Source organism: Odocoileus virginianus, chromosome 10, assembly GCF_023699985.2.
Source record: "Odocoileus virginianus isolate 20LAN1187 ecotype Illinois chromosome 10, Ovbor_1.2, whole genome shotgun sequence".
In the NCBI taxonomy this organism is placed as follows: domain Eukaryota; kingdom Metazoa; phylum Chordata; class Mammalia; order Artiodactyla; family Cervidae; genus Odocoileus; species Odocoileus virginianus.
In genome coordinates this window covers 26,288,419-26,312,302 of record NC_069683.1, presented here as the reverse complement: position 1 = coordinate 26,312,302, position 23,884 = coordinate 26,288,419, and the positions used below count along the sequence as shown (strand labels likewise).

The following is a 23,884-nucleotide window of genomic DNA, read 5'->3' as shown; positions in this document are numbered from 1 at the left end:
GTTGTTGTCTGTTGATGTGTCTGTGCTCATTATTCCTTGACACGCAACATTCCCCCTCCACCCTCCAACCATCCACAGCCACACAGAAAGCGAGAATCAAATGGAACAGCTGTAGTGCTTCAATGGGAAATGATGCCTCTTGTGCAAAGGGGAGGGAGACAGAAAAGGGACAGGGGCTGTTTGAGAAAGGCAGCGGCTTTCAGGGAATCTTGTATAAGAAATCTACTTTTGAATATACTTCAGTGAAATCACTGTTGAAACGGGCTGACAATGGAAACCTGCCCAGATTGAAAATGCCAGCCCTAATTCAAAAGACAATTCCTAGCTAATAGCTTGTTGCATTTTTAAATTATTTCTAGACTTTGAGCTTTTGAATTGAATGGATAACTGGGAAATACTACCATTTTGTATATGTACTGTGGGTATAAATGGGCACAGATCTACACACAGCTTCCAGTGGAGTTTTTTTTTCTAACACATTTGCAATTTGATACCTGTAAAAATTATCTCCTCTTAAGGATCATCAGGATTTAAAACAGAGTATGTATGAAAGTAACCATTGGTTTAGAATGTTAATCTAATATGGAAACAAAATTTGTAACACCACACTATAAGGTTAAAAAGAAAATAGTATAATAAAGGAAATACAAAGGCTTTGGCATGGTTTTTACAATCAACAATGGTTAATTTTGATATGTAGTTGTGAACAACTTCAAAACACTTAAGTTTAAAACTCTTGCAAGCACTTTTAATTGATTAGGAATGAATTCTAGATGCACAAAATGATTGGACTGTGAACAGTAATACAACTATATCTAAGAACAATTAACTTTTGCTGGCCAAAAAAGAAACTTATGATTGCATGAAAATGTGTATAAAACATCTATAGAGTATTCTTGTCAAATATAAATGAAATTAACTTTATTATAGAAATCATTCTGAGGATTTCTAGGGAAGACAAATACTTACATTTTGACATAAAACAAATTGGATTATATCAAAGACACACTCTACCTTTCAGCTATCAACTTTTTTCTTCCTTGAATTTATATCTTATCCTTTTTTTTGCACATAAACTTCATCTGTTAACAACCTTTGGAAAACCAACAGATATTTCTTACATAAATCTAGTGCATGTTGTTCCAGGTTTAATTATATGCAAAGGAATGATACAAACGTGGAACATCAGTCCATAAACTATGAACAGATGGGTAGAAGTATTCCATATATCTTGATAAAACTCTTAAATTCGTGGCAAAGCTTGTTGATCATGATTTCCTTTTTTTTTTAAACAACTTCATGATCAACAGAGATCAAACATCCATCCAGTCTACGTTGTTCTTTTTTCATTATAACATACAAATGCCCATTTACAAATAATACACCAAAATGAATAAAAGTTTGGATACCAAAATGAAGATTTGTTCCAACTGACATCGTGCCTTCTGTATACAAAGGTCCTTGTTTTCAAGTCCATTCCCCAGTGGTACAATACAGGACACAACTGCAGAACTGAAGTGCTTCTAACAGCCATTTTTCTTTCCTTCCTGATCGCCCAACTGCTGTGTCCACATAGTCACTGACTGAATTAACACAATATATTCTTTCTTTTTGTTTTTTTGATTTTTTTTTTTTTTACTGTAATCTTGGCCAATATTGAGACATATCAGGTTCACTTCCAGGAACTTGAACTGGAACTGATACACCAGGGGAAATGAGTCCTAGAAGTGGATGAAAGAAATAGCCATGTAGAGATTCCCTTCGAGAGACAGGCATGGAGTATGAATTTATAAGTTAAAAAAGAAAAAAAAAACTCTAGTACTTTCTAACATTTCAACTATATTGAAAAAAAAAAAAAAAGCTTTCAAGTCTTATAAACAAAAGCAGCACCTTCAGAAACTAAAAAACATGTTTACATGCACCTACTGAATTTCAATCCCTCCCCCCCAAAAAACCAACTCCAGGCTTCCCTGGTAGCTCAGACAGTAAAGAATCCACCTGCAATGCAGGAAACTGGGGTTTGATCCCTAAGTTGGGAAGATTCCCTGGGGAAGAGAATGGCTACCCCCTCCAGTATGCTTGCTTGTAGAGGAGCCTGGTGGGCTATAGTCCATGTGGTCTCAAAGAGTTGGACACCACTGAGCAACTAACACTTTCACTTTCCACTTGTCTGTATGTTTGGAACTTTAGCAACAAAACCATCCTGGAAAACCAAAGTAGTACTTCTTCAGTTCCAATGAAAGGCATAGAAGAACTAGGAAGGACCTGAGAAGTCTTTCCAGTAAGCTCGGGATACACGGGGGGATGGCCTTCACTGTTGAGTTTGGCTAAAACAATAATTTTTCCTTCTGAAAGTTACACTTTCAGGTCTTGCCTTCATATGCAACTTCTGCAACCAAATTCAGGAAAAACAACATCTTTTGTCAGTATGGCATTAAGTTACTAATGAGTTTGTCTGAATTCCCCTTTTTAATTAGTTTTCCCCAGAGAAGTGAGCAGCAGAGAATGAAACACACCATCACACAAGGCCGGCAGATTCTTTCCAGGTAAACTCTGAATGAAGGGAGATGACCCAGCAAAAGAAGCTGCAAAGGCCACCTGCGTGCAGCCTGCGGAGAGCAGCGGCTCACCTGTGGAAGTGGCGCCCGAGGTACCCATTGGCTGGCTGTTCATGTGTGTCTGCATATGTGGGGGGGTGTAGGTATCATAACTCCGCCCGTTCACCGAGGGGCTGGTGGGCAGCATGCAGGAGTAGGAGGAGGTCTGGCTCGGGACTGGGGGCTGGGAGGAGAAAGGCAACCTGCGGTTAGAGAGACAAATTGTACAGCCCCCTCCCCAGGCTCCCTCCTCCCCAGGACTCTGCCAATGAGTCTGAAGACACCCGCAAGTAAAGCACTGGGATTCCACGTGGGAACTCTAAGATTGGGGCTCCAACTGGTCCTTCTATTGTCCACTGCTAGAGGAAAGTTGCCTATATACCAAACTTTTTAAAGTACCCAAAATTCAGACTATTGTCCAGCTAGATGGTTGGCACCATCCATAAAATGAATAGAATTTTTGTCCATTTTCATCTTGGACCTTCGCTGGCACCTTTAGAGAAGTTTTAACATGAGGACTTCCATAAATACATTACCCCTCTCTCACAAATTCAATCTATTAATATTTGGGAATCCAATGACACTCCCACCCCTTAAACCCTGTATTTCAAGCTTTGAGGCAGAAAACAGCGGGAGGAACTCTGTGCAAAGTTTGGTTTAGGGACCCTGGAAGCCTTTCATGGTGGGACTCATGGATTTAAAGAGTCTTGAAAAGGCAGATCAGTAATGATCTCAGGTTAAAGTAGTCAGAAGTGTCAGGAAATACCTAGCCCCGTCGTGAAAATTTGCTGTGACTTTCTTACAGGCTCCAAACCTGAGATTGGGTTTAATCCACAAAATTGTGCTGCTACCCTCTAAGCATTTAGAATCATGGTAGTAAAAAGATAAACCTTTATCCTAACTAAATAAATATACAAGGCTGGGACAAAACCCCTCATGAGCTCTCACAGGGCTATGATGGGGCAGCAAACTTGGAATGAATTAATAGAAGCATAATGTCAGGAGCAAGGAAGATGACAGTACTGCTCTAGTCTGCAAACTATAGAAATGTTTAACATTCCAAGATCCACATCCTCAGAGGCAGTGATACATTAGAGAAGGTCAGAGAAGGACACTTGCTCCTTATAAAATGATTGAAGATTTTGGTCAACAGGATAAACTGATGGAAAGACAGGACACTCCTCACCCAACTCCAAAAGTCAAAGAGCAATTTTCTCTGAATAGTAGAATTGCTGATGCTTTAATTTTGTTTTATAAATATATATACATGGTTTGAATGATATTATGTTATATAATTTTTAAAAATCAGCATCTGGAATAAATGGACCCACACAGGCCTGTATGTGGACACAATGCTAACAGAAGAGCAGCATCTATTTAATTGTTTCTATTTTCTCATATACACAGCTTTGATCTTCACAGAAATCTAGGTATTGCTACAATTTATAAAACTGAACAAGACAGTCAGTGGCCTTATTAAAGTCAGAGGATTACTGCTAACATCAAGTTCAAAGAGGCAAGCAGGCCCTCAGGGCCTTGTCAGAATTTCAGCTTGCATTTGTTTCTATCCTGAAATCACTTCCTCCAGGCAACCTTGACTTCTAGAAAATTCCAAGGCAGTTGTAGCCACCCCAACTAATAGGCTGTTAATCCCTTAATTTACATTAATTGCTCTATGGTCAGTAATATCCAGATGCAATAAAAATAGACATGTGAATAATACCTCTGAAGCTGCTTATCTACCTGTTCCTATATTAGTCTAAAGACCATGAAACATTTATTTCAGTGTGATGTGGGTTAGAAATCCCACCAAAGATATTCAGTGGAGAATAAACTATCTGTGTACCCCCAAATCTGTTTCTATCAGGGGCTCATGCTGGCCAGTCTCATATTACCCAGCATCTCTAACTGCCGTACAAACAGAACAAGAGTCCTGAAGAAGTCATGGCAGAAGGCCCACCAGAAGACCAATATTCTTCCCCATCGAGAAACCCTCTGGCTTCAAGGTTCCAGTACACCCTACCTACCTTATACAACTTCCATCACAAAACAGGATTAGCCTAGTTCAGGACCTAGCACATGTAAGGGCCATATTTGGGATGGAATTGAGTAGGGGCAGGTTGTTACACCAAGTGAATAGCATCAACCTTTCCAGGCAGCTAGTAATGCCAGAAACTCATCACATCATTCACAGCAAAGATACATGATATTTCTAGCAAATACCTTCTATTCTTTTTATTCTAAGATAGAGAAAGAAAACTATCTTTTCCTCTATGTTCAGTAAATCACACTGTACAAATATGAATCCCAATTCTGATCCTTTTTTTCTTCCTCACTAGTTTATCACAAACATCCTAAATAACATCCAAAATATACATAAAGACTATAAATTTATTTATATGAACACCTAAATAGAAGCCTGTTTTACCCATATTAACTCCTTACTACCTAATAATTTGCCAGCATTATTTTCATTTTCTGGTCCAAGTTTCACACTGGTCCCTAAAGCATGCCCCATTCTCATCCAACATCATCAAGTTGACATTCCCAATGAGCAAAAAGCAGATTAACTGGACTGAAAATCAAGTTTTTATTTTATTAAAGGCATGAATCAATCAGTTAATCAATCAACTAAAAGACTGGATTGACTGCTTCCATCTCAGACTTCACTGGTCAGGCCAATCACTGTACTGAGAAAGTCTCCCAAGGGTAAACACAGGGCCAATGAGGTCTGCATGCCCCAACCCACTCCTAACCTCCTCTCCCAGGGACCCATTAAGTGGGCAACCACTGGCCTCACTTACTTGCATAGGCAGATTATTCGCCATGGTGAAGCTGGGCATGGGTGGCAGAGCACTGTATGTGTTTGTGAGGGCTGTGTCTGTTCGGCCCAACATGGAGCCAGAGGTGAAGGAGGAAACTGCGGGGAGAGGGACACAACAGTCGTGGTGAGAGTCAGAGCCAAGGGCGAACAGGCTGAAACACACTGATCAGCAGAATTAATATTTCCAATTACCAGGCGTGGTGGGTTGTGGGATTGGTTGGTAGACACTGGTGCTGAAACTACTGCTGATAGGAATATGACTAGGTGTGTTGCTGGCTTGTCTTCTCTGATTCCTCAGCTTTTCTTCTCTTCTCCATTTGGCCCTTCGATTAGAAAACCATACCTGGAAATCAGACAGAACAGGTGAGCCCTGTGCCTGCTCCCAGCTCCACCCCATCCCTGACAGGTTCACTGTCCTCCACCCCCACCCTGAGTGACCGAAAAGCATTCAGCAAACTAAATCTGTTTCTATTTATATAAACAAATGACATTCCTTAGAAGCACCTGGGTCTCTAAAAAAGGCAAACGGTCTAAGTCACAAAGGATGAACACGCAGTCCCCGGGTACCTGTATTCTCGCTTCAGGTAGATCTATTTTGGCCGCTAGTCTTTCTCGGGCAAACACATCTGGATAATGGGTTCTCTCAAACTCTGAAAGAATAAGTTGCATTTTCTATGTTGCACCAGAACTATACAAAATGTGTCAACCAAAGCCTGGATCAAGCCGATTTCCACCTCCTGACTTCCATCACTTTCAACCAATTCCCTTTAAAATGCTACTACTATTAGTACTGACTGTACTTGGAAGGACTATCCCATCAGAACCATGTTCTATTTTTTTGTTTAATGACATTAATTCAAGGTCTCTTCTGTGGCCTGAATTAGCCAAATCATCATTCTTCTTTATGAGAAGTCAGAGTTTTCATCTTTGAATTACTGGTACATGAAAAGAAGAAAGAACACACATATACTAAAAAGAGATGCCCAGAAAAAAAAAGAAAGAATAAAGAAACCTTCTCAGGCCTCTATGCAAGGGCCCTGGCTAAATTTAGCTCTTTGTACTGAAGACGTGGCATTTACTTTGATTTACTGCTTCTCTACTTTGAAAAACTCCATCACCTTTCTCCAGGGCCTCAATTTGCTCTTGGGTAAAGGATGTTCTATTTCTTTGCAGCTTCCGCTTCAGCTGAAGTCGCATTTGGGCCTCATCTGAATCTTCTCCATTGGAACTGATGGAGTTGGTATTCTCTCCCCCTCCTTCCTGCTGCTGGCAGCCATCTGGAACAAAAAGAGCAGGACAGTAAGAGAAATTTGGAATAACTTGGAGTCTCCAAAAGGGGCCTCATATAGCCATAAACTCCAAGAGCAGTTTATTCTCATAGTCTCACCAAAACATTCCCAAGGTAACTGTCAGGCTTCAAAAGACATTAGTGACACACGTTACCTGTCCACCATTTTCTGTTTTTATTATGATGAGATTATGCAATGCAGATACTTATAGAATGGCATTTCTGTGAATGACAAAACAAGTAGTGAAGTTTCCAATTAAAATGATCTTTCATAACTAACCCTGACCCTCCAAATGCTTCACCCAGCTCCCTCTCCTTAGAGAATTTATTTACCTATGGCTATGTTGGGAAAATAGAAGAGTGATGTTCAAGATTTTAGCTGATCTATAATCAGTAATTCCTATCTAATCAATTAGATGTTGATAGGTTTGTAGAAAATGCTATTAAGAAACCAAACCAAGCTTGTAATCTTTAAAAAAAATATTTATCTAGTTTTTATTTGAATTCTGCACAGTCAATTTCATTTTAAAGGTTGTGAATTTAGAAGTGCTCGCATTGTTCTGCAGTTTTATTCAACTATTGTATGAGTGCGCTTTGCCTTGACACCTATTACGAGCACAGCTGTAATTATATCATCACCAAGAACAGGCTATAATTGCTGAAAATGGAATTTTATATTTAGATAAAAGGACTGTCCATTCTTTGTAATGTGTTGCACCAGAGAAAAGTAAGATTTCTTTTAAATTTTTAACGTGTAATTTTAAAAAAGAAATAGTAGAGAGTTCACTAACTAGCTAAATATGCTATGCTGCAGCTGAATCCTTGGCATATCATTTAAGTGGTACATTTTTAATTAGGGCATTTCCACCACTTTTAATGTAATTTCTATCATTAAACAGGGGAAAGTTTTATTGTTTTCCTTTGCTGCTTGGAGGGCAAGATGTGCGCTTGGGCAAGCTGTCTCCTTTTGCGCCTTACTGGAGAGGCCACAGCCTGTCTGAAGGAAAGGATTCAGCTCTCGATAGGCGTCCAGGGCCACTGCCTCCTGGGTCCTTGGTCTTGGGTCCTAAGGCCCCCAAGGGATACCAAACGGCGCTGCCCCCCTCCCCATCCTAGCGACTTGGCCCTGGGGGGAGGAACCTCTGGGGCGCCTTGGTGGGAATCGACTTGGCCAGGAATATCATTTATAACCGGGAGACAATAGGCAGTGCCTTCAAAGAGTTCAGGGAATTGTGACAGGATCTAGTGGGATCTTTTCAGGAACTTTGAAATGTTTTAAAACCCCAACTTTCTCCCCCATTTAAACAGGCGGATTCATCAGCACTGGCCACCATATGGGCCCTTGGAGATCTATTGAGATGACCACCAACACTTGAATAGCGAGGGGCTGCTTTTCAGCACAGCACAATGCCCCGCGAGTAAGGGAAACTATTAAACTCCTGGGGCAGGAGCGTTGGCAAACTTTCGTGGGCAGAATTTCGAGGCCACAATGAGTGCGGACAACAAAAGGATTCTCTTGAGGCGTGCAGCGGGCCACATTGTGTTACAAGCAGCCCAGTCAACAGACTTTTCAGTGAAGTGTGTTAACCCCTCTGCTCCGCTATCATTAATCACTGTCCGAAGAGCGGGCGCCTCAATGCTATTTAGGGCGCTTGGCTGGGGGCTGGAGGGTGGATGGGGGGCCGGGGCAGGGGGCTGGGGGGGCCGCGGGCCGGTGGATGGGGATGGGGACCTGGGGGGAAGCGGGGAGGAGAGGCAGAGCGGACGAAGACCAGGGGGGGAGGGAGACAGGAGGGGCGGGAACGGAGGTCTGCTTGAGGGAGGAGGAGAGGGGAGGGGGTAGAGAAAGGTGGGGCCAGAAAGAGGCTCGTAAGAGGAAGAGGCCAGAAAGGTGCAAGAAGGCCAGAAAAAGAGTGCTGAGAGGAAAAGAGACAAGAGGATCAGCGGACAAGGGGAAAGACCGAGGGAGATAAGAAAGAGACAGAGACTCACTACATGGGCTACTTGGGGTCGTCCTGCGCTACATCAGAAAGGTGGGGCTTGGGGAGGGCTCCTTGGCCGCGCCCCCAGAGCCGCTCACTCACGGGTGCCTGCACCAGCGTCTGCGCTAATCTACTGCCCCAAGTTTCTTGGTGACTTTTCAACGTGTTTTTCAGGGAGCGAAATTCCGAGCCCCTTTTATTGTCGGAATCAGTCGATGAGGAAGACTTTAGAAATAGACTTTGGGGGGCCAACTAGTAAGGCCCATCAGTTATTGCTTTTGGAAAGCACAAACAAAAACCTGCGATCCTCCAACGTGTAAGTAAGGGACCGAACACAATCCCATCTTGCAGGGGTGGTGGTCGCTCAGACGCCTTCCAGGAGGCCCCACCCCAGTCCTTTTTTCTGGCACATTCAATCTCTCCAATTAAACAAAGCTACCCGGGTGTGCCTCGGAAGACCCCCACAGATAGCATTCTCTGCTCGCGTTTGCTTCACTGAGGCTTTCCTAATTTTAAAACATGGACATGTGCTCACGTTCTCCTTCTTCCTTTCTTCCTCTCCACATCCCCCCTCCCCGCGGGCCCCGCACCACACACACACACACACACACACACACACACACACACACACACACTTACTCACAGGAATGCAGGCGCAGCGCTGACTTGGGAAGTGACTTTTAAGGGGAGTCATTTAAGGGAGGATGAGGAGCGCTTGATTTTAAACCTCTTTGGGGAGAAACTAACAGCAGTGGAGACAGAGAAGGGTCAGGAAAGTTGTGGCTGCAGGATCCCTCCAAGGCCCTACAGAGCCAGTGTGCACCGCTGAAAGTTTGTTCCTTTAGCAACTGTTCGCAGCCAGGCGGTGCGGGAGAGGTCACTCTTAAATTGGGTGCACCTCCTTTTTTTTTCTTTAATGGATTTGCTTTCCACTCTTAAAGCTTTTTAGCAAAATAAAACTAGAGGTTGGATCTAGGATTCCCCCCCATGATAAACCTAAGTGGCAGACAATTAAGATATCTTCTTTAAAAGGCGCCCCCTCGGAGCGCAAAGAAGGGGCCTTCAGTGGGCGCCGTCCACCTTCCAGCCTAATCCGCGAGAAGGCGAGTGAAAGCGCCTCCCATTCTCCCAGCCCCAGGACCATCTGACGCTCGGGATAGGATTTGTTTCCTGGAAGAAGGAGAAGGGAGAGAGAGAGAGGAGAAGAAGAAGAGAGAGAGAGAGAGAAAGACGCTGGGAAATAAAATCATTCCTTAGTTTCTTAGTGTCTTAATCAGTGAGGCGGAAAACAAGCAAGAAAAGATAGCAACCCGGTTGCGGCACCTTTTCAGCTCTGGAGCGCGGATCAAAACATTGAAGCATCTGTTGAAAAAAGAGACTGACTAAATCCTATAGAGGGTCTGGGTATTAGGGGGGGCGGGGGGGAGGGAGGAGATAAGAAAAAGTGTCTCCGTGATCCCTAAAACCACCAAATCGCTGGAGAATTGGGGGCCGGATAGAGTTGTCTCTGGTGGTTGTCAGCCCACATCGGCACGGTTTTATTCACCGCCGCAAGGCGTTGATCAGATGGAAACCATATTTGTCTCCCTCTGAGACCTAATCTCGCCTTATGCTTTCGGAGTCATGGACTCCTTTAAAACCCAAAACCGGCTTCCTGGGCCGGGAAAGGGGGCGAGGGAGGGAGGGGGGCCTTCTTACCGCCCAAAGAGCCAAGGATTCCCGGCCTGTCAGCCGTGGCCGCCGGCGCCCTGTGGCCCCCGCACCCGGGCACTCCGCGCTGGGCTGGCGCCCCCCGTCCTCCCCACGCAGCGGCGACCAGGCGCAGGTGTGGATTTTTTTGGGGGGGCGGGTGGCGGGGGCCGGGGGCAAAGGGAGAACCGGAAGTTGGTGAGCCAGAATGCTCTAGCAAGTAGATGCCTGAAAGAAAGTTCAAAGCTCCTAAACGAGCACCACCTCCCGCCCCAGCAAACAGGAGCCCTCGCGCCCAGGGCTCAGCCCTCCCAGGCCCGGTCACCGTGTCCCGCGCCCTCCCGGAGATTTCTCCGGCGGACGAGGCGGCGGGGTGGGGTCACCCGGACCTCAGCTTGGTGGGGGGGGTGCTGGGGCGAGCAGTGGGAATGCGTCCCTTGGGTGTGTCCGGTGTGCGCACGTGGGAAGCCTACAGTTTCAAAGGTCAGGTGATGGTATGGCGGTCACCCCCTCGTCCTCACCAGAGGCCGGAGGACGCCAGCGAGGAGGCAGCGCCTTCTTGGCGGGGGCAGCCCGCCGCACCCCGGGAGGCCGAGGTTCGGCCCGATCCGGGCGAGCGGGCGGGCGGGTCGCCCAGGCGAGCCGGAGCTCTGCGCATCGGGAGGCCTCGGCCGGGCCGAGCGGCCGCGCTGGGAAACACCGAGCCAGCGCTTTGCTCCCTATCTTCCCAGTGTCCGTCCTATATTGTTTTCTGCTCTTAAAACTGACATGTCTAATTGGCAATTGGTGCCGAATCGTGTCCAGAGGTCTCTTGTGGAACATTTCTACAGCTGTCTCCTTCAACTAGACGCTTATTCATGTCGCCTTAATGAGAAACAAAACGTTCTCTAATGAGCAATTACAGAGCGACAGGATTGTTCCCATAACAAATTCTTGCGAGTGACAGAAGCATCCTTTGTACCAGATATTTCGCATACTGTTACCGATTTTCCCTTCCCTCGCCCGGCTCCGTGGAGGCGCGGGGCACCCAGATTGCGTTGAGAGCGCACGGAGGCGAGGGCAGCCCCGCAGCGTCCCCCTCACCGCCTCCCCTGGCCGGGAGGCCCCCGACTTCCTCATGCTCCGGGGAGTGAGATTCCACGTCCCATTATCCCTCATATTATCTCCTTGTCACGCGGACAACAAATACCGATTAATCTTCGGAGTAAACTGTTTCCTATTCTTGACCAAGCTACCTCCGGTGTGTGGAGGGGAGGGGCGGGGAGAGCCGACCGGCCCGACCCCACCCCCGTCTGCCCCTCTTCCTCCATCCCTTCTCGCAGAGCCTGCAACGGTCCAGATCCTATATATGGTCTCAGCTCCTGGGTAGCTCCAAAGTCTGGCTCACAGAAGCCTCACCCCACCTATCTTATTACACAGTCGCCACCCACAAAGAATGAGAACTAGGGGCCAGAGGAGTGGAGGGGGTCCGAACCTAGGGGGTAGGGTGGTTTTAGTTGGGAAGTCAACATTTCCAATGCCCCATCCTCAACTTGGCCCTGCATCTCACTGCTCACCCTCTCTTCTACACCCTACTCATAGTCACATAATTTGTCAATTACAGCAAAAAGCAGGATGATACAATTATGTTTACCTTGCAGTCTGTCAGTGTGTTAACTTGTCACACTTCTACAGCAAGGGGGCTCTCGGTGCATTTTAACGGCACATTTGAATAGGGCACCACGCAGCTAGCTCATGCAGGCACACACCTACTCCTGCCCATAACACATACTCAAGTGTGCACGCACACACACACACTCACCCCAGCCACATTCATACTACTTCTAACTACACAACCCTTGAATTTCCAGGCCAACCAGACAGTTCAACAAATAGCACCTAGACCCAGCGCAAGTCAATGTGTCCCAAGCCCTTGAAGAGTTACTCCCACTACATTCTCCAAGCACAAAAGTCTAGAGAGGGAAAAGGTCAGAGGAGAAGAGGATATGCAAGGGCTGCATATATGGAGAGTTTGAGCATGGGTGTTTGGGTTTTTACCTTGCGTAGGTTGCCCTGGCACTGATGTTCCCGGATACCAACCCGGGCGGGTGCCCCAGCTTCCGGTCTGCCCGTTCAACATCCTTAGTTTATCATACATGCCATCTGCGCCCATCTGTTGCTTTTCGCTAGCCAGGTTGCGAAGAACTCTGTTTATTGATGACACCTGCAAATCAAATCAAGATCAAACCAAATGGCAGAGTCTCCTGAAGACACAGTTGCCCTATCTTAAGTCTCCATCTCAGCATGCCCCTCTTTAAAGAATGACCCCTAATACATTAAAAAAAAAAATCCCCAGCCATCCTGGGACAATGGGTGGACTTGCAGAGACATCATGGAAAGAGTGCCAGCTATGACTCTGCGCATGAAAACTGAGTTGGGTAGCAAATTGGAAGACTAGGGAGGGGTCCTTCACTGTTGCTGAGTCTCTTTGGCGACCTAACTCACATGTCTACTTTTTTATTGTTGTTGTTGTTAAAGACTCCCCCTCTCCAATATTAAGACTTGGCTGAGAGATTTCTTTCACTGTTATTTGTTTTTTATATTAGGACAGAAATGGATCTTTGATTTCTGAAAGAAGGTTCAAACAGTGAGATGCGGAGGAAGCTTGCTTGAATCTGGTTTTCATTTTCCTTTTCCTTCTAGATTCCAGTGACTTTCTCCAGGTGCCTCCACTCTACCTTGCCGCATGCAAATAAGGTGACTAACCCTCCCACACTTGACTCCCATTTCCAGAAGGTCAATAAAAAGGTCAAGGTGCTCCTCTCAAGACCCCCAGGTACAGAGGTGACAAACGTGGAGCGGGGAGGAGAGGAAGAGAAAGACACTGGCAGGAAGGAGAGCAGGAGGACATAAAGAAAGTGATGGTAAAGAGGGAAGAGCATGGAGCTTAGGGCAGGGAGAGGGAATGTTCTCAGTGAACTTACACTTGGTATGTTATCGTTGGTACAGACCCCCTCGGACAGTAATCTGTCTCGGATTTCCCAAGCAAAGATGGACGGGCACTCCCGCTTATACTGGGCTATTTTGCTTACAACTTCTGGAGTCGCTACTCTCGGTTTACTACCACCGATTGCCCTGGGTCTGATGGAGCCAGTCTCGTAATACCTGCCCAGAATTTTACTCACACATCCGTTGGACACCTGCATAGGGGAATTGGACAGAAAACCACATTATTAATAATTTCAAGACAAAAATAAAATTGTTTAAGTATGCATTAAACAATGACAAGCTTACGTTTTGATTGTCCAGCACTTGGACTTTTGCATCTGCATGGGTCTATAACACAAAAATATACCTTCAATGGTACGAGAACTTACTGTAGAGAGGCTTTTTTCTTAAAATTACATTTGTAGCCCTAAAAACTACAAATAGGATGATACTTTCAAACAGTTTGAACTAAAAAAAAACCTAAAAGTTTTTAAAACTGTTTTTGTAAATAACACTGCCAGAAGATGCATCAAAACGAAGTCAGATTGTTTTGTGCTGATCTTGCTTAAAGTGGTGTTATGCTTTAATGAGTGAAGGGGAAAAATAAACTGAATCTTTAGTCATTTTTCCTTTAAAAATATGCCCAATTGAGTAAATGTGAGTTAGGGAGGGAGGTAAACAGCATTTGTCTTTTAAAATCAATATATATTCTTCATGAATATGAAGAAATCAAACAAATATCTCAAACCCTGAGAGGTAAGCACGGGGTGAGGGAAAGGGAATGAAATTATGCAGATTTATGTAACTCATTTTATTACAGTTCATAAACTGTTACCACAATGAACGTTTTTAACAAATGAAAAGAGTAAAGTTTTTTGGTTTTTAATTCACACCCAGTTTTTCTCTTAAGCAGATGAATTCTCTTATGTGACTGACCCAGGTTGAAAGAGATCGGGAAGGATGGTGGAAGGAAGGGGAAAGCAGAAGGTGGTGGGGTGGGGGCTGGAATAGGGGGTGAGGGTGGGGGTCCATAATCAGCAGCGTTTACAGTAAGAAATGAAGAGAGGGCCTTGAGAGTGGAGGGCCGCGGGGGCGGCGAATGGGGCGGCGCCGGAGGATCACCTGCAGAATTCGGGAAATGTCGCACGGCCGGGCCCCGCTGTGAGCTAGCTCTACGATCTTCTGCCGGGTGGAGTCCGGCAGTGGCCGCCCGTTGACAAAGACACCACCGAGCTGATTCACTCCGCTGTGACCTGAAGAAAGGGAGAGGAGAGCAGAGCAGAGAGGAGGGGAAGAAGAGGCAAGAAAGAGAAGAGGGGGAAGGGGGAGGTGGAGGAGGAAGAAGGAGGAGAAGGATGAAAAGGAGGAAGAAAGAAGGGGAAGAAGAAAAGACAACCACAATGCATCCTCAGCTCCCTGCCAGCCCTGGCCAACCTCAGTGATCAGGTCCCTGCTATCGATGAAAAATGACAACAGGACCTCCACGCCATTCCAGGCATCAGGCAGCCCAGCCCAAACACAGCGGAGCTCCTGCCCACCAGACTGCAGAGCAGAAGCACGGTGCAGACACACGTTAAGAACACACGCACCTCACTACTACTGACTGCTTTCACTCCAGCAGAACCCCCAGCCCACCGCTGCCCTCCAGAAACACCCCAGCCAGTCTTTGAACCCGCAAGGTGCAAATAATGAGCTCAGAAATATCCTCCCAAAGATCCCCTCTGAGTGTAACGAAAAAAACCACGAGTCCTACAGAACCCACACTGCATCCTCAAGCTCCCTGCATTGTTAGAACTGTGATGGCAAACCCTATAGCTCTTCAATGCTCCCTCAGATCCTAGGGTCCAGAAACATTTGCTGTCATACTCCAAACTCTGGTGAAGCACCGGAATTAAAAATATATATATAGGAGAAGAAAAGGGAATGGAGTAAAGAAGAACCAGAACAGCAAATCTGTGGCGAGTGAACTGCAACCTGGGTTCAGCACCTCCCATGCAGGCTGCCTCAAGCCCCCCAGATCGGCTCCAACCACTAAGTAGTCTGGCTGCTACAGCAGGGCGGAGGGCTGGGAGTCTGTCTGCACCAGCTACAGCTCCACTTTTACTTCCGATGCTAAATTCGGCCCTCTCCACAGCCCAGGACAGATAGGAGCAAATATCAAAAAGTGAAAAGAAAAGGAAAAGACCACACCACAGTGTCCCCTTCCCTCCTTTATCTGGTTATCTCACAACCTCACCCTATTGTCTAAATTGAGAATAGGGAGAAGGAGTTAGCACCCCTGTAGCCCCCCTCCCCAGAAACCACAGGCACACAAATAAAGCCAATTGCCAATTTCCACTTCCTTAAAAATCTCCAACCTGCAGCCCTAGAGAGCAGCCCTTCCAGGAGAAGATGTGGCTCCCCCGCTCAGCTCTCCTCTCCTCTCTTCTCCTTGGAGCCTCTGATAAATTGACTCCAGGAGCCTGAGCTTCTTAGCAATAAATAAGCTCCAAATATAGAAGAGGGGGGAAAATATGATGAGCCTCTCTGACATTTGTCTTTAAAATAAAACTAGCTGCACGTCAAGTTTGAGCTTAATTTCTGGAAATAGGCGGAAGTCGCTCCGGATCATGCATGGAAGGCTAATTGAAAAGATCAGTCGGGGCGCTTGTGGCAGCCTTGTCACTTTCTGACAGGGCTCCGCTCCGGGAAATTGCATCGTCACGACAAACGGGACCGTGATAAAACGACCCTTTCCGTCCCTATTTGGAGATCACTCAGACGAGATGGAACTGCACTCGTTTCCCCTTCGAGGGGAGCCGCGTTTTCAGGGTAGCCGAAGGCTTGGGGCAGATTGGGGGGGTGGCTGACTGGGGGGGTGTGCTGAAGCCTCAACTCGATGAGAAGTGACAGGCGTTTGGGGTATCTAGGCTCCGCCGGGCCGGGCTCGAGCAGGGACATCGCGGGGACACCGCTTCTCCAACAGAGCGAGGCCTAGACCCTGCTTCTGGTTTCTCCTAAATTTCCTTTATTGCCTTCCTTTGCCTCGAAAGACCTTCTGCGGCTCCAGATTACAGGAGTCTCCCCTTTGGGCAAAGGACGCCTTCCAGGAAAAAGAAAGGCACTCCCAGAGAAAGATCGAGAAAGACCTTCCAAACTTCACGCGCAGCCTGGGCAATTCCCAATCTGGGAATGCCAAGGCGTATGAAGCCGCCTAATCCTAGACCTCCCTCCTTCTCACCCCACCGGCACAAAAAAATAACCTGCCCGCCACCTCCGCGGCGGCCGCCGGCGGGTGCTCGCCCAGGGCCAGGTCGCCTCTGCCAGCATCGAAATGGCAGCGAGGAAGCCCCGCTCTAAGTTCGCCTTCAGAGGTTAAGCCTCAATCATTGTGTCCCTTCCCTGGGGACGGCTGGCGCGCTCGCCCAGTGGCGATGATTATGCGCCTAGAATTCGACCGCGAAGCATCTAAGAGGAAAACATATGGTGTCAATTTGGAAGCTCTGCGCCTCGCGCACACCCGGGAGCGCGCAGCACAAAGCCCGGCAGGCCGGCCGCGACCCCGCGCCCCTCGGGGCCCGCCAGCCAGGCCTCAGCGGCAACTGCTCAGCGCCGCGCGCCCGAGGCCGGCCTGCCCGAGAGCCTGCGGCTGGGGCCCTTGTGCAGGAGAGGGGAGGACCCAGCAGCCAGGAAGAGTGGCCAGATGCCCGAGCCTCGCCAAGGAGCGGTCCTACCGGGCCAAGTCCCGGGGCCTGGCACGTTCTGCACAACTAATCCGCCTTCCAGCTCGGCGCCCCCTTTGCGCCCTCTCCTGCGCTTCACGCCCACCAGCCGCTGAAGCGCCAGGGGACAGCCAGCGGCTGCAGGACAGATGGATCAGGGGCTAGGGACCCCTCTCCGTCTGCAGTTCAGCAAGGGAAGGTTTCTAGAAGATTTAGGCTTTCAGGCACTCCATACAGCGGAGCCCTGAAACCGCCTCGGGGCTCTGCACCTCTACCGGGGCCGAGTTTCACTGGGCCTCCAGGCTCTCAGGCCCGGTCTCAGATTCGTCCTGCCACAAAGCAGCACCCAAGTACAGAGCAGGAAGGAGGGCTGGGGGCCGAGGGGTCTAGGCAGACGGCGGATGGGAGACGAAGAGCCAGGGAACCAAAGGCATAGCGGGCCTGGAATGACTAGGACCCACCCAGTAGCTACCAGGGCAGGGCTGCTCCAACTCCTGGGCTCGATCCGCACTCTCCTCCCGACCCAGTAAACCTGCTCTCGCCGGTCTGCGCCCTGTAACAGTCCCACGGTTCCAGTACCAACTCCACCCCACCGCAGGCCCGGGTGCCCCACTCCCCTGGCCTTCCAGGCCCCTCGCCGGGGTGGTGATGGGAGGAGCTGCTCTTAGGGTGACTGGGGGAGAGAAGCCCCCCACCCGCCCCAGACGGTGGAGACCTTCAGTCTTGACTAAGCCCAGGGGGCCTCCTTCTCGCGCTACGACAGCGAGAGGCCTCCGCCCCGCCCCGCTCAGCCCAGCCCCCCTCTCTGGGGTCAGAGCCCGGGCAGGGGCGGGGAGGGGGTGTGAGTTACAGGATTTGGGGGGATGGGGTTTCTCTACCGCAGCTTCGCAAACTCTTGCGGGCTGTTCTCAAGGGCCCAGCCCCTGTTCTTCCAGGAGGGAGAACAGAGTAAACGCCCTCCCCTCTTGGAGCAGCTGCCTCGGGTCCCCGGGCCTCTTCCCTAGCGCCCCCGGCCTGGGCAGCGCGGACACCGAAAGCCTCTGAGCCCTCCCCCGACCCGCACGCTGGTCCGCGCCTCCCCCGCCCGAAGTCCAAAAAGACCAGAAGCACTTACTGTTCTGCATGCTGGCGCTGGCTGGGGGCCGCGGTATCCCACGGGACTCGAATATGGGGCTCTGTTAGTAAGAATATAGGCATTAATTCTGGGCCGGCACCAGGTAGGCCTACCTCCCTACAGAGGGTGTCCTGGAAGCAGGGCAGGAGAAAGCCTCTTCTTTAAGGAAATAATCCACTCCATCAGTGTGGGGCTATCGGATCCATCAGTTTGGGCAAACCAGCTCTGCCCTCCAGTACGTGCAAAATCTACCTTTTGCATTACAAATACTCCAGTATTCCCAGTCTGCTTCCCCCATATCTCTTAGTAGTTAACTCTTTAGTCAGGAGAATTCATGACTTGATTTTGAATTTTTTCTTCCAACTGAACAACAATGAAGAAGTAGTATTCTGACTCTTTCAGGTTGGGGAACCCAAAGCAGCCAGCATGGAACTTGCCTGAAATCTGGGATGTCTGTCCACTCTCACAATAAAAGGTCTCACACATCTGCGCGCCCCTAGTTAAAGTCTTCCCCCTAAGACAAAACAGAAGGAGAGAAAGGTATATCAAACTATGACTCAAAAGCATAGATCATGGACTCTCTGATCCACACTCTCAGAAAGAAAAGAAAAGAAAAAAGCCATCTTGGGCTCAAAGTGCCATAAAACTCTAAATTCCATAGCTACACCCACATTTCCAGCAGCCTGTCCTGCAAAGGTCTCCACGTTTTGATAGTGGCTGCTCTGACCCAGCTTTGAGCGATTTGCAGAGCCTGACAAGTTAGGGCCCCATTTTGCAAAAATACCAAGAACCAGGGAAAGAAAAGGGGAGAACAAGAGAGACAGCAGGGTTAGGAGAAGAAGCCAAGAGCTGGGGGAAGGGGGACTTATACCTGAAGTTTAGAGGTGAAGCACAGGGGACCCTGGAACTTCAGAGTGCTTGAGAGTGCAGGCTGAGGCTGCTTGGGAGGATGTCAGAACCATTACTCCTTTCAAGAATTTCACTACCCCGGTCCCCCCAACCCCTCCCCAGCCCATTTGGTTACCTCTTTATCCTTCACTCTCCCCCTCAAAGCTTCCCAGTCGGCTTGATCGCCATTCACTTCCCATTCTTTCTGGGACTTTGAAAGTGGCAAGCCCAACTTTTTCCCCCCCAAACCTCACTTACTGTGATTAACTTCTCTTTTGGTGTTTAGATCTTCCCCCCTTTTACTGTACTGTGACACACGCTGTCTACCTCGCCTCACTGCTTTAAAAAGTACAAACAGGAGGGGGTGAGCGTGGTCGACAAAGCCTACAGAGAGCGAACAATGGCTTCTATTCTCCAGCTCTCCCCAAACCCAAAGAGCAAAACCGAATCTCCCTAACTAGCAACACAGCTTCCAACCAAAGGTACCAACAACTCACCAACTCATAAAGGGAACAGAGGGACACTTCTCGCTTTGTAAGTCCTGACCCAGTGCTAGTCCCGCAAGGTTAACACCTCCTCCACCATCACCCCTCCCTGTCTTCTCTTAAGAAGAAGGTTCTGGGTGGGGGAGAAAATAGAAAAGTAATTTCTTGTTATAAATATCTGGAGGTAATTGTGTTACTGGTGTGAGTTGTTAGGGGCTGTAAAAAGATACAACGGCACCGTGGGGAGCTCAATTGGGAAGAGAGAGTTACAATAAAGAACCCATTCAAAAGGTTTGCCAAAAAAAAAAAAAAGTAAAATAATTAAATAGTCACAGCATCACTTTCCCCGCTTAAAAAAATTAAAATATTCATTCTTTTTTCCTGATTTGCCTATTATGATTATTAATTTTGCTTGCCTGCAAGAATTCTAAGAAGCAATTTTTTTTTCTTCAAGGCTATTCATGGTCTAATTTATTAACTAGCTGGGAGGCAGCTTAAATCCATAAAAATAAACTTAGAGGACTTTCCCCCAGCTTCCCAAAGCAGTTTCCCAAAGCCTCTCTCCTGTCTCTCGGTCCCGAGACCAACTTTGCGCAGAATGCCCAACTCCCCCCACACACCAAGTCAGATTCTGAAACTGCAAATAGTAGCTGGTGGGAAGAAGGGGGACTGAAATTCCCCTGGAAGGGTAAAACTTCCTACTGTAACCTATACCTATACTTAACCACAACCGAATGCCCCCATCCAGGTCAGTACATTCTTGGAGCCATTTTTAAAAAATCACTAGCTGATTCCAGAGAGGCCTAACCGATTAATTTTCCAAGCAGCTGGCAAGGTGGAAGCATTAAATCCTGGTTTTGCTCCTTTCCCACCCTCCTCTCAACTAAGAAGCTATCTCATTACTTAAGTAATCGTTAACACAGTGCAAAAGCAACCCGGGAAGCCAGGCATCCGACACCCGGAAGCAGTCTTGCACAGAGACTAGACTCCCCCCACCTCAGCCACAGCTTCAGCCCCCCAGCTAAACCCAGGGCTTCCTATAGCCCTAGCCAGGTCAGAGACCCATTTTGGAAAGGAAGGAGTCTCCAAACACCTCGGAGTCGCCTGGCCTTGGTCCACTAGGCCACTGGGCCACTGCCTCCCTATCCCCGATCTAAGCCTCAGCTTTTACTGCTGTTGTTTTAATTACTTCATTCTCAAAACCATCTCCAAACTTCTTAGCTGGGGTGAAGGGGAGAGCTCACTTTTGGCCCTCCCCAGTCCCCAGCCAAAGAGTAATTACCAATTAAGATGACAAAGTTTTACTCTCTAGGGCCAAATAAGATAACAACTAATCAAATTGCCTTCAGACGTTTGCAAAGGTCACCAGCTATAAAAAATGTAATGTCAACAGCAACAACTATTATTTCTCCTTCGTAAACTCGCCAGGCTTTCAAGGTCTTTGCTTTTCATTTTCTGCTCCCACCCCCTTCTCAAATCTTCCCAAGTTCGAGTTAAACGTCCAGAATGCCTTAGGGAGCTTTGGATAAAATGAGGGGGAAAAAAAGAGAGAGAGAGAAACCACCGTTCACTTTGTTTTTAAACTTTCTAGAAATCACTCATGACTGGAGGGCTGAGTTTTAGCACTCGAAAAAGAAAGCATTTCCACTTGAAATTCAACTCCATTTCCCCCCAATTACACTTGCTAAAATTCAGGGCTATTATGGTGCAGAGAGAGTGAGAAAATCTGCACAAGGAAAGAGGCAACAACTTTATGAACTTTGAAAAGACACTTTTTCTCCTAGGGTCTTAGAATCGAAAAGCTCTCGAATTTCTCAGACTAATTAGCAGGGAGAGGATGTGATCAGACCAAAGAAAAGCCACTGCTCTCATATTGATTTTTCTAAAGGCCTCACAAAGGAAAAAATCAGGAGCTTTGGATTAAAAAAACAAACAAACTACCTTTCCACCTCGAAACTTGTTGAAATGGCAACACCAGGTGCAGCTTTGTCAGAGGAAGATAAGGAAAAATATCCACCGAGCGCTGGGGGCCCGAGGACAGGGAGGACCCCAGCTTTCGCAGGGTGAGGGCGAAGGTTGGGGGAAACCCGGGGCGCAGAGAGTTTTCAAGTTCCGAGCTCTGCTCCCAAGTTGGAGGCCAGAGCCTGGGGGCTTGATGGAAGCTGACAATCCCCCCGCTCGTCTCGGAGCTCCCTCGGAGCGCGCGTTCCACCGCCTGGGCCTGGCAGCTTCCTTCCCGGCTCCCGCTCCCTCGCTCTTTCTTTCGGCCTCCGGCGTGAGGCTGCAGTGCCGACTGACTGCTCAAGCTGGCGGCGGGCGCGGTGGCCCTGAGCGCTCGGGTGCCAGCGGATTCCTCGGAGCCCGGGGGAGCGCCGCACAAAGCCGGAGGGCGGGCGGGCGGTGGCGAGGCGAGCCGGCTCCCTCGGCGCTCCCTCGGCGCGCGGCTCTCTGCGCGCTCGCTGGGCCCGCGACTGGACAAAGCGGCCGGCGGCGGCCGATCGCTGCAGCCGTTCCCGGGCCTGTGGCACCGCAGAACCTCTTCGTCCTCTCCCGCCGGCCGGGAGCATTTGGCAACGCTGTGGCCGGGAGCCGCGGCGGCTGCGGCGCCCGAAGCCTTGGTTCTTCCTGCGAGATCAACCCGCGCTGGCGCTGGGACTGAGCGGGCCGGCCGCCCCGAGCCCTGCGCCGCTCCCGCTCGCCGGCGGTCGCACTCTGACGCCGGCTTTCGCTGGAAGTAGAAAGTTTGGGCTCCTGCGTGGAAACTTCTCCGGTCCAACTCTCCCGGCGTAGCAGTGGGGGAGGGGACGGGCAAGAGGGAGGAAGGAAGGGGGGAGGAAGTGGGAGACCTGCCTGAATATTGCAATAAAAATGAAGCGAGAAGAAAGAAGCGGACTCACCTTTCTGAGGCATCCTCTCTGGTCAAAGCTCCTGTCAAGAGTTTTGTTTGATTTTTTTTTTTTTTCCTGTTGTCTTCGCTTAAAGACCACAACGGTTTGAAATGACGGTGTTTTAAAGGAGTTGCTGGCGAGAGTTTTCTCCACGGACGCTGCTGGTTTGGTGTGTGAGAGCAATTCTCAGATCCCTGGTAAGGAGACAGAGATTGACAATAAAATGGGCTGTCAGCGGCTGGAGAGTGAGAGATAAAGAGTGTGGGTGAGGGAAGTGGCTGCAGCCAGCACACCTATGCTGATTGGTGATGGCTCAAGTGTGTTAATGTGTGTGTGCCGGGCGCCCGGCCTCGCCTCCACCGCTCCTCACTGGCCCATTAGCGAAGCCTGACCTCTGTCATCATCCTCCAGCAAAACACTTCCTCCTGCGCCTGAACCAGAGCGGGAAATGAGGCCGAGCCACGGTTCGCTTTTCAAACCCACTAATCACTCCGCAACATGCAAATGCACGGATCGCTCCCACACAAAATATTGCTTTATGCAAAGCAGCGCCGGGGCCTCGCGCCAGCCGATTGGATGCTCCCTCTCCCCGCCTGGTGCAATTGGTCCGTTTGTTTGAATATGAATACACTTGTTTTCGGCCCCGCCGGTGTGTCCCGGCTGCTCTCCCCGGCGCTGGGCCCCCCGCGCCTGGGCTCTGGGGCTGGCGCTCGCGACATCTCTAAGGCTCAGAGCGCTCCAGGAATCAGCGCGGCCCGCTCTGTGGCCGCGAACTTGAGGGGTGGAGTGAAGGCCGCTGAGCTGGGGGTCGCGCCTCCCACACACTTCAGCTGGGCGCGGGACTCACAGCTCATGGATGGAGCAAGTTTCTGTAGCTGCGCGCGTCCCTTTCTTGCCAACTCCTGTGCAGCGTGGCCTGCTGCCCCGCCTCCGCCCGCCCTCCCCTCGCGTCCCTACCCCATCTCCGTTTGGACCCTGGGACGCGAACACCGCAGTGGCCGCGCCCTAGTCCACCTGGCTGCGGAGAAGACGACGAGAAAAGGGGCGTGATCGTCACTGGGTCCCGGCAGCCACACTCGCGCCGAGGCCGAGGCGAAGCTTAGGCCGAGAGGAGGCCGCCCGGCCGGGAACTTGGCGAGGCCAGGCGGCCTTCCCAGTCCAGGCCTCAGGGGCCTGCCCATTCCCCCACCCTCGCTCCCCCGGCCCTTTCTTCTGTTCTTTCTCCTTTCGGAAGGCGCGGTGCGCAGTGGAGCGGAGGCACAGCCGGGGCTGGAGAGGCCCGAGCAAACACGCCACTTACTTTGTGTACAGAGGGTTCTTGTGAAAAGCCTCAAGAGTCCTCACCAAACACTCACCAACTTCTCCCACGTGCCATTTGTTGACTAAGTGCGGCTGTTTTTCCAGGCGCCCGAGAGGAGGGGATGCAAGGGGGAGATAAGAAGGGGGGTGGAGGCCTGGAGT

At 49.1% G+C, this 23,884-nt stretch overlaps 1 protein-coding gene and 1 long non-coding RNA gene across 5 annotated transcripts; both read right to left on the bottom strand.

Annotated features, from left to right (window-relative positions):
* Positions 1–1,576: 1,576 nt before the first annotated feature.
* On the bottom strand, positions 1,577–18,632 carry PAX6 (paired box 6). Of its 4 annotated transcripts, none has more exons than XM_070473225.1 (12): positions 18,600–18,632; positions 18,163–18,223; positions 14,470–14,600; positions 13,654–13,695; positions 13,344–13,559; positions 12,418–12,583; positions 6,540–6,698; positions 5,989–6,071; positions 5,614–5,764; positions 5,402–5,517; positions 2,631–2,781; positions 1,577–1,721 (listed from the first exon to the last, which is right to left on the bottom strand). In XM_070473225.1, the coding sequence occupies exons 2-12, from the start codon at positions 18,170–18,172 to the stop codon at positions 1,636–1,638; spliced, it is 1,311 nt and encodes a 436-aa protein (XP_070329326.1). In that variant the 5' UTR covers positions 18,173–18,223; positions 18,600–18,632; the 3' UTR covers positions 1,577–1,635. The 4 variants fall into 4 exon arrangements, with proteins under 4 accessions (XP_070329326.1, XP_070329328.1, XP_070329327.1 ...); XM_070473227.1 differs by having other exon boundaries at positions 13,545–13,559; XM_070473226.1 differs by lacking the exon at positions 13,654–13,695.
* A 3,828-nt stretch (positions 18,633–22,460) lies between these two features.
* On the bottom strand, positions 22,461–23,134 carry LOC139037110 (uncharacterized). Its single transcript, XR_011489928.1, has 2 exons — positions 22,717–23,134; positions 22,461–22,617 (listed from the first exon to the last, which is right to left on the bottom strand). It is a non-coding gene; the product is annotated as an uncharacterized lncRNA (long non-coding RNA).
* Between the last annotated feature and the right edge of the window lie 750 nt (positions 23,135–23,884).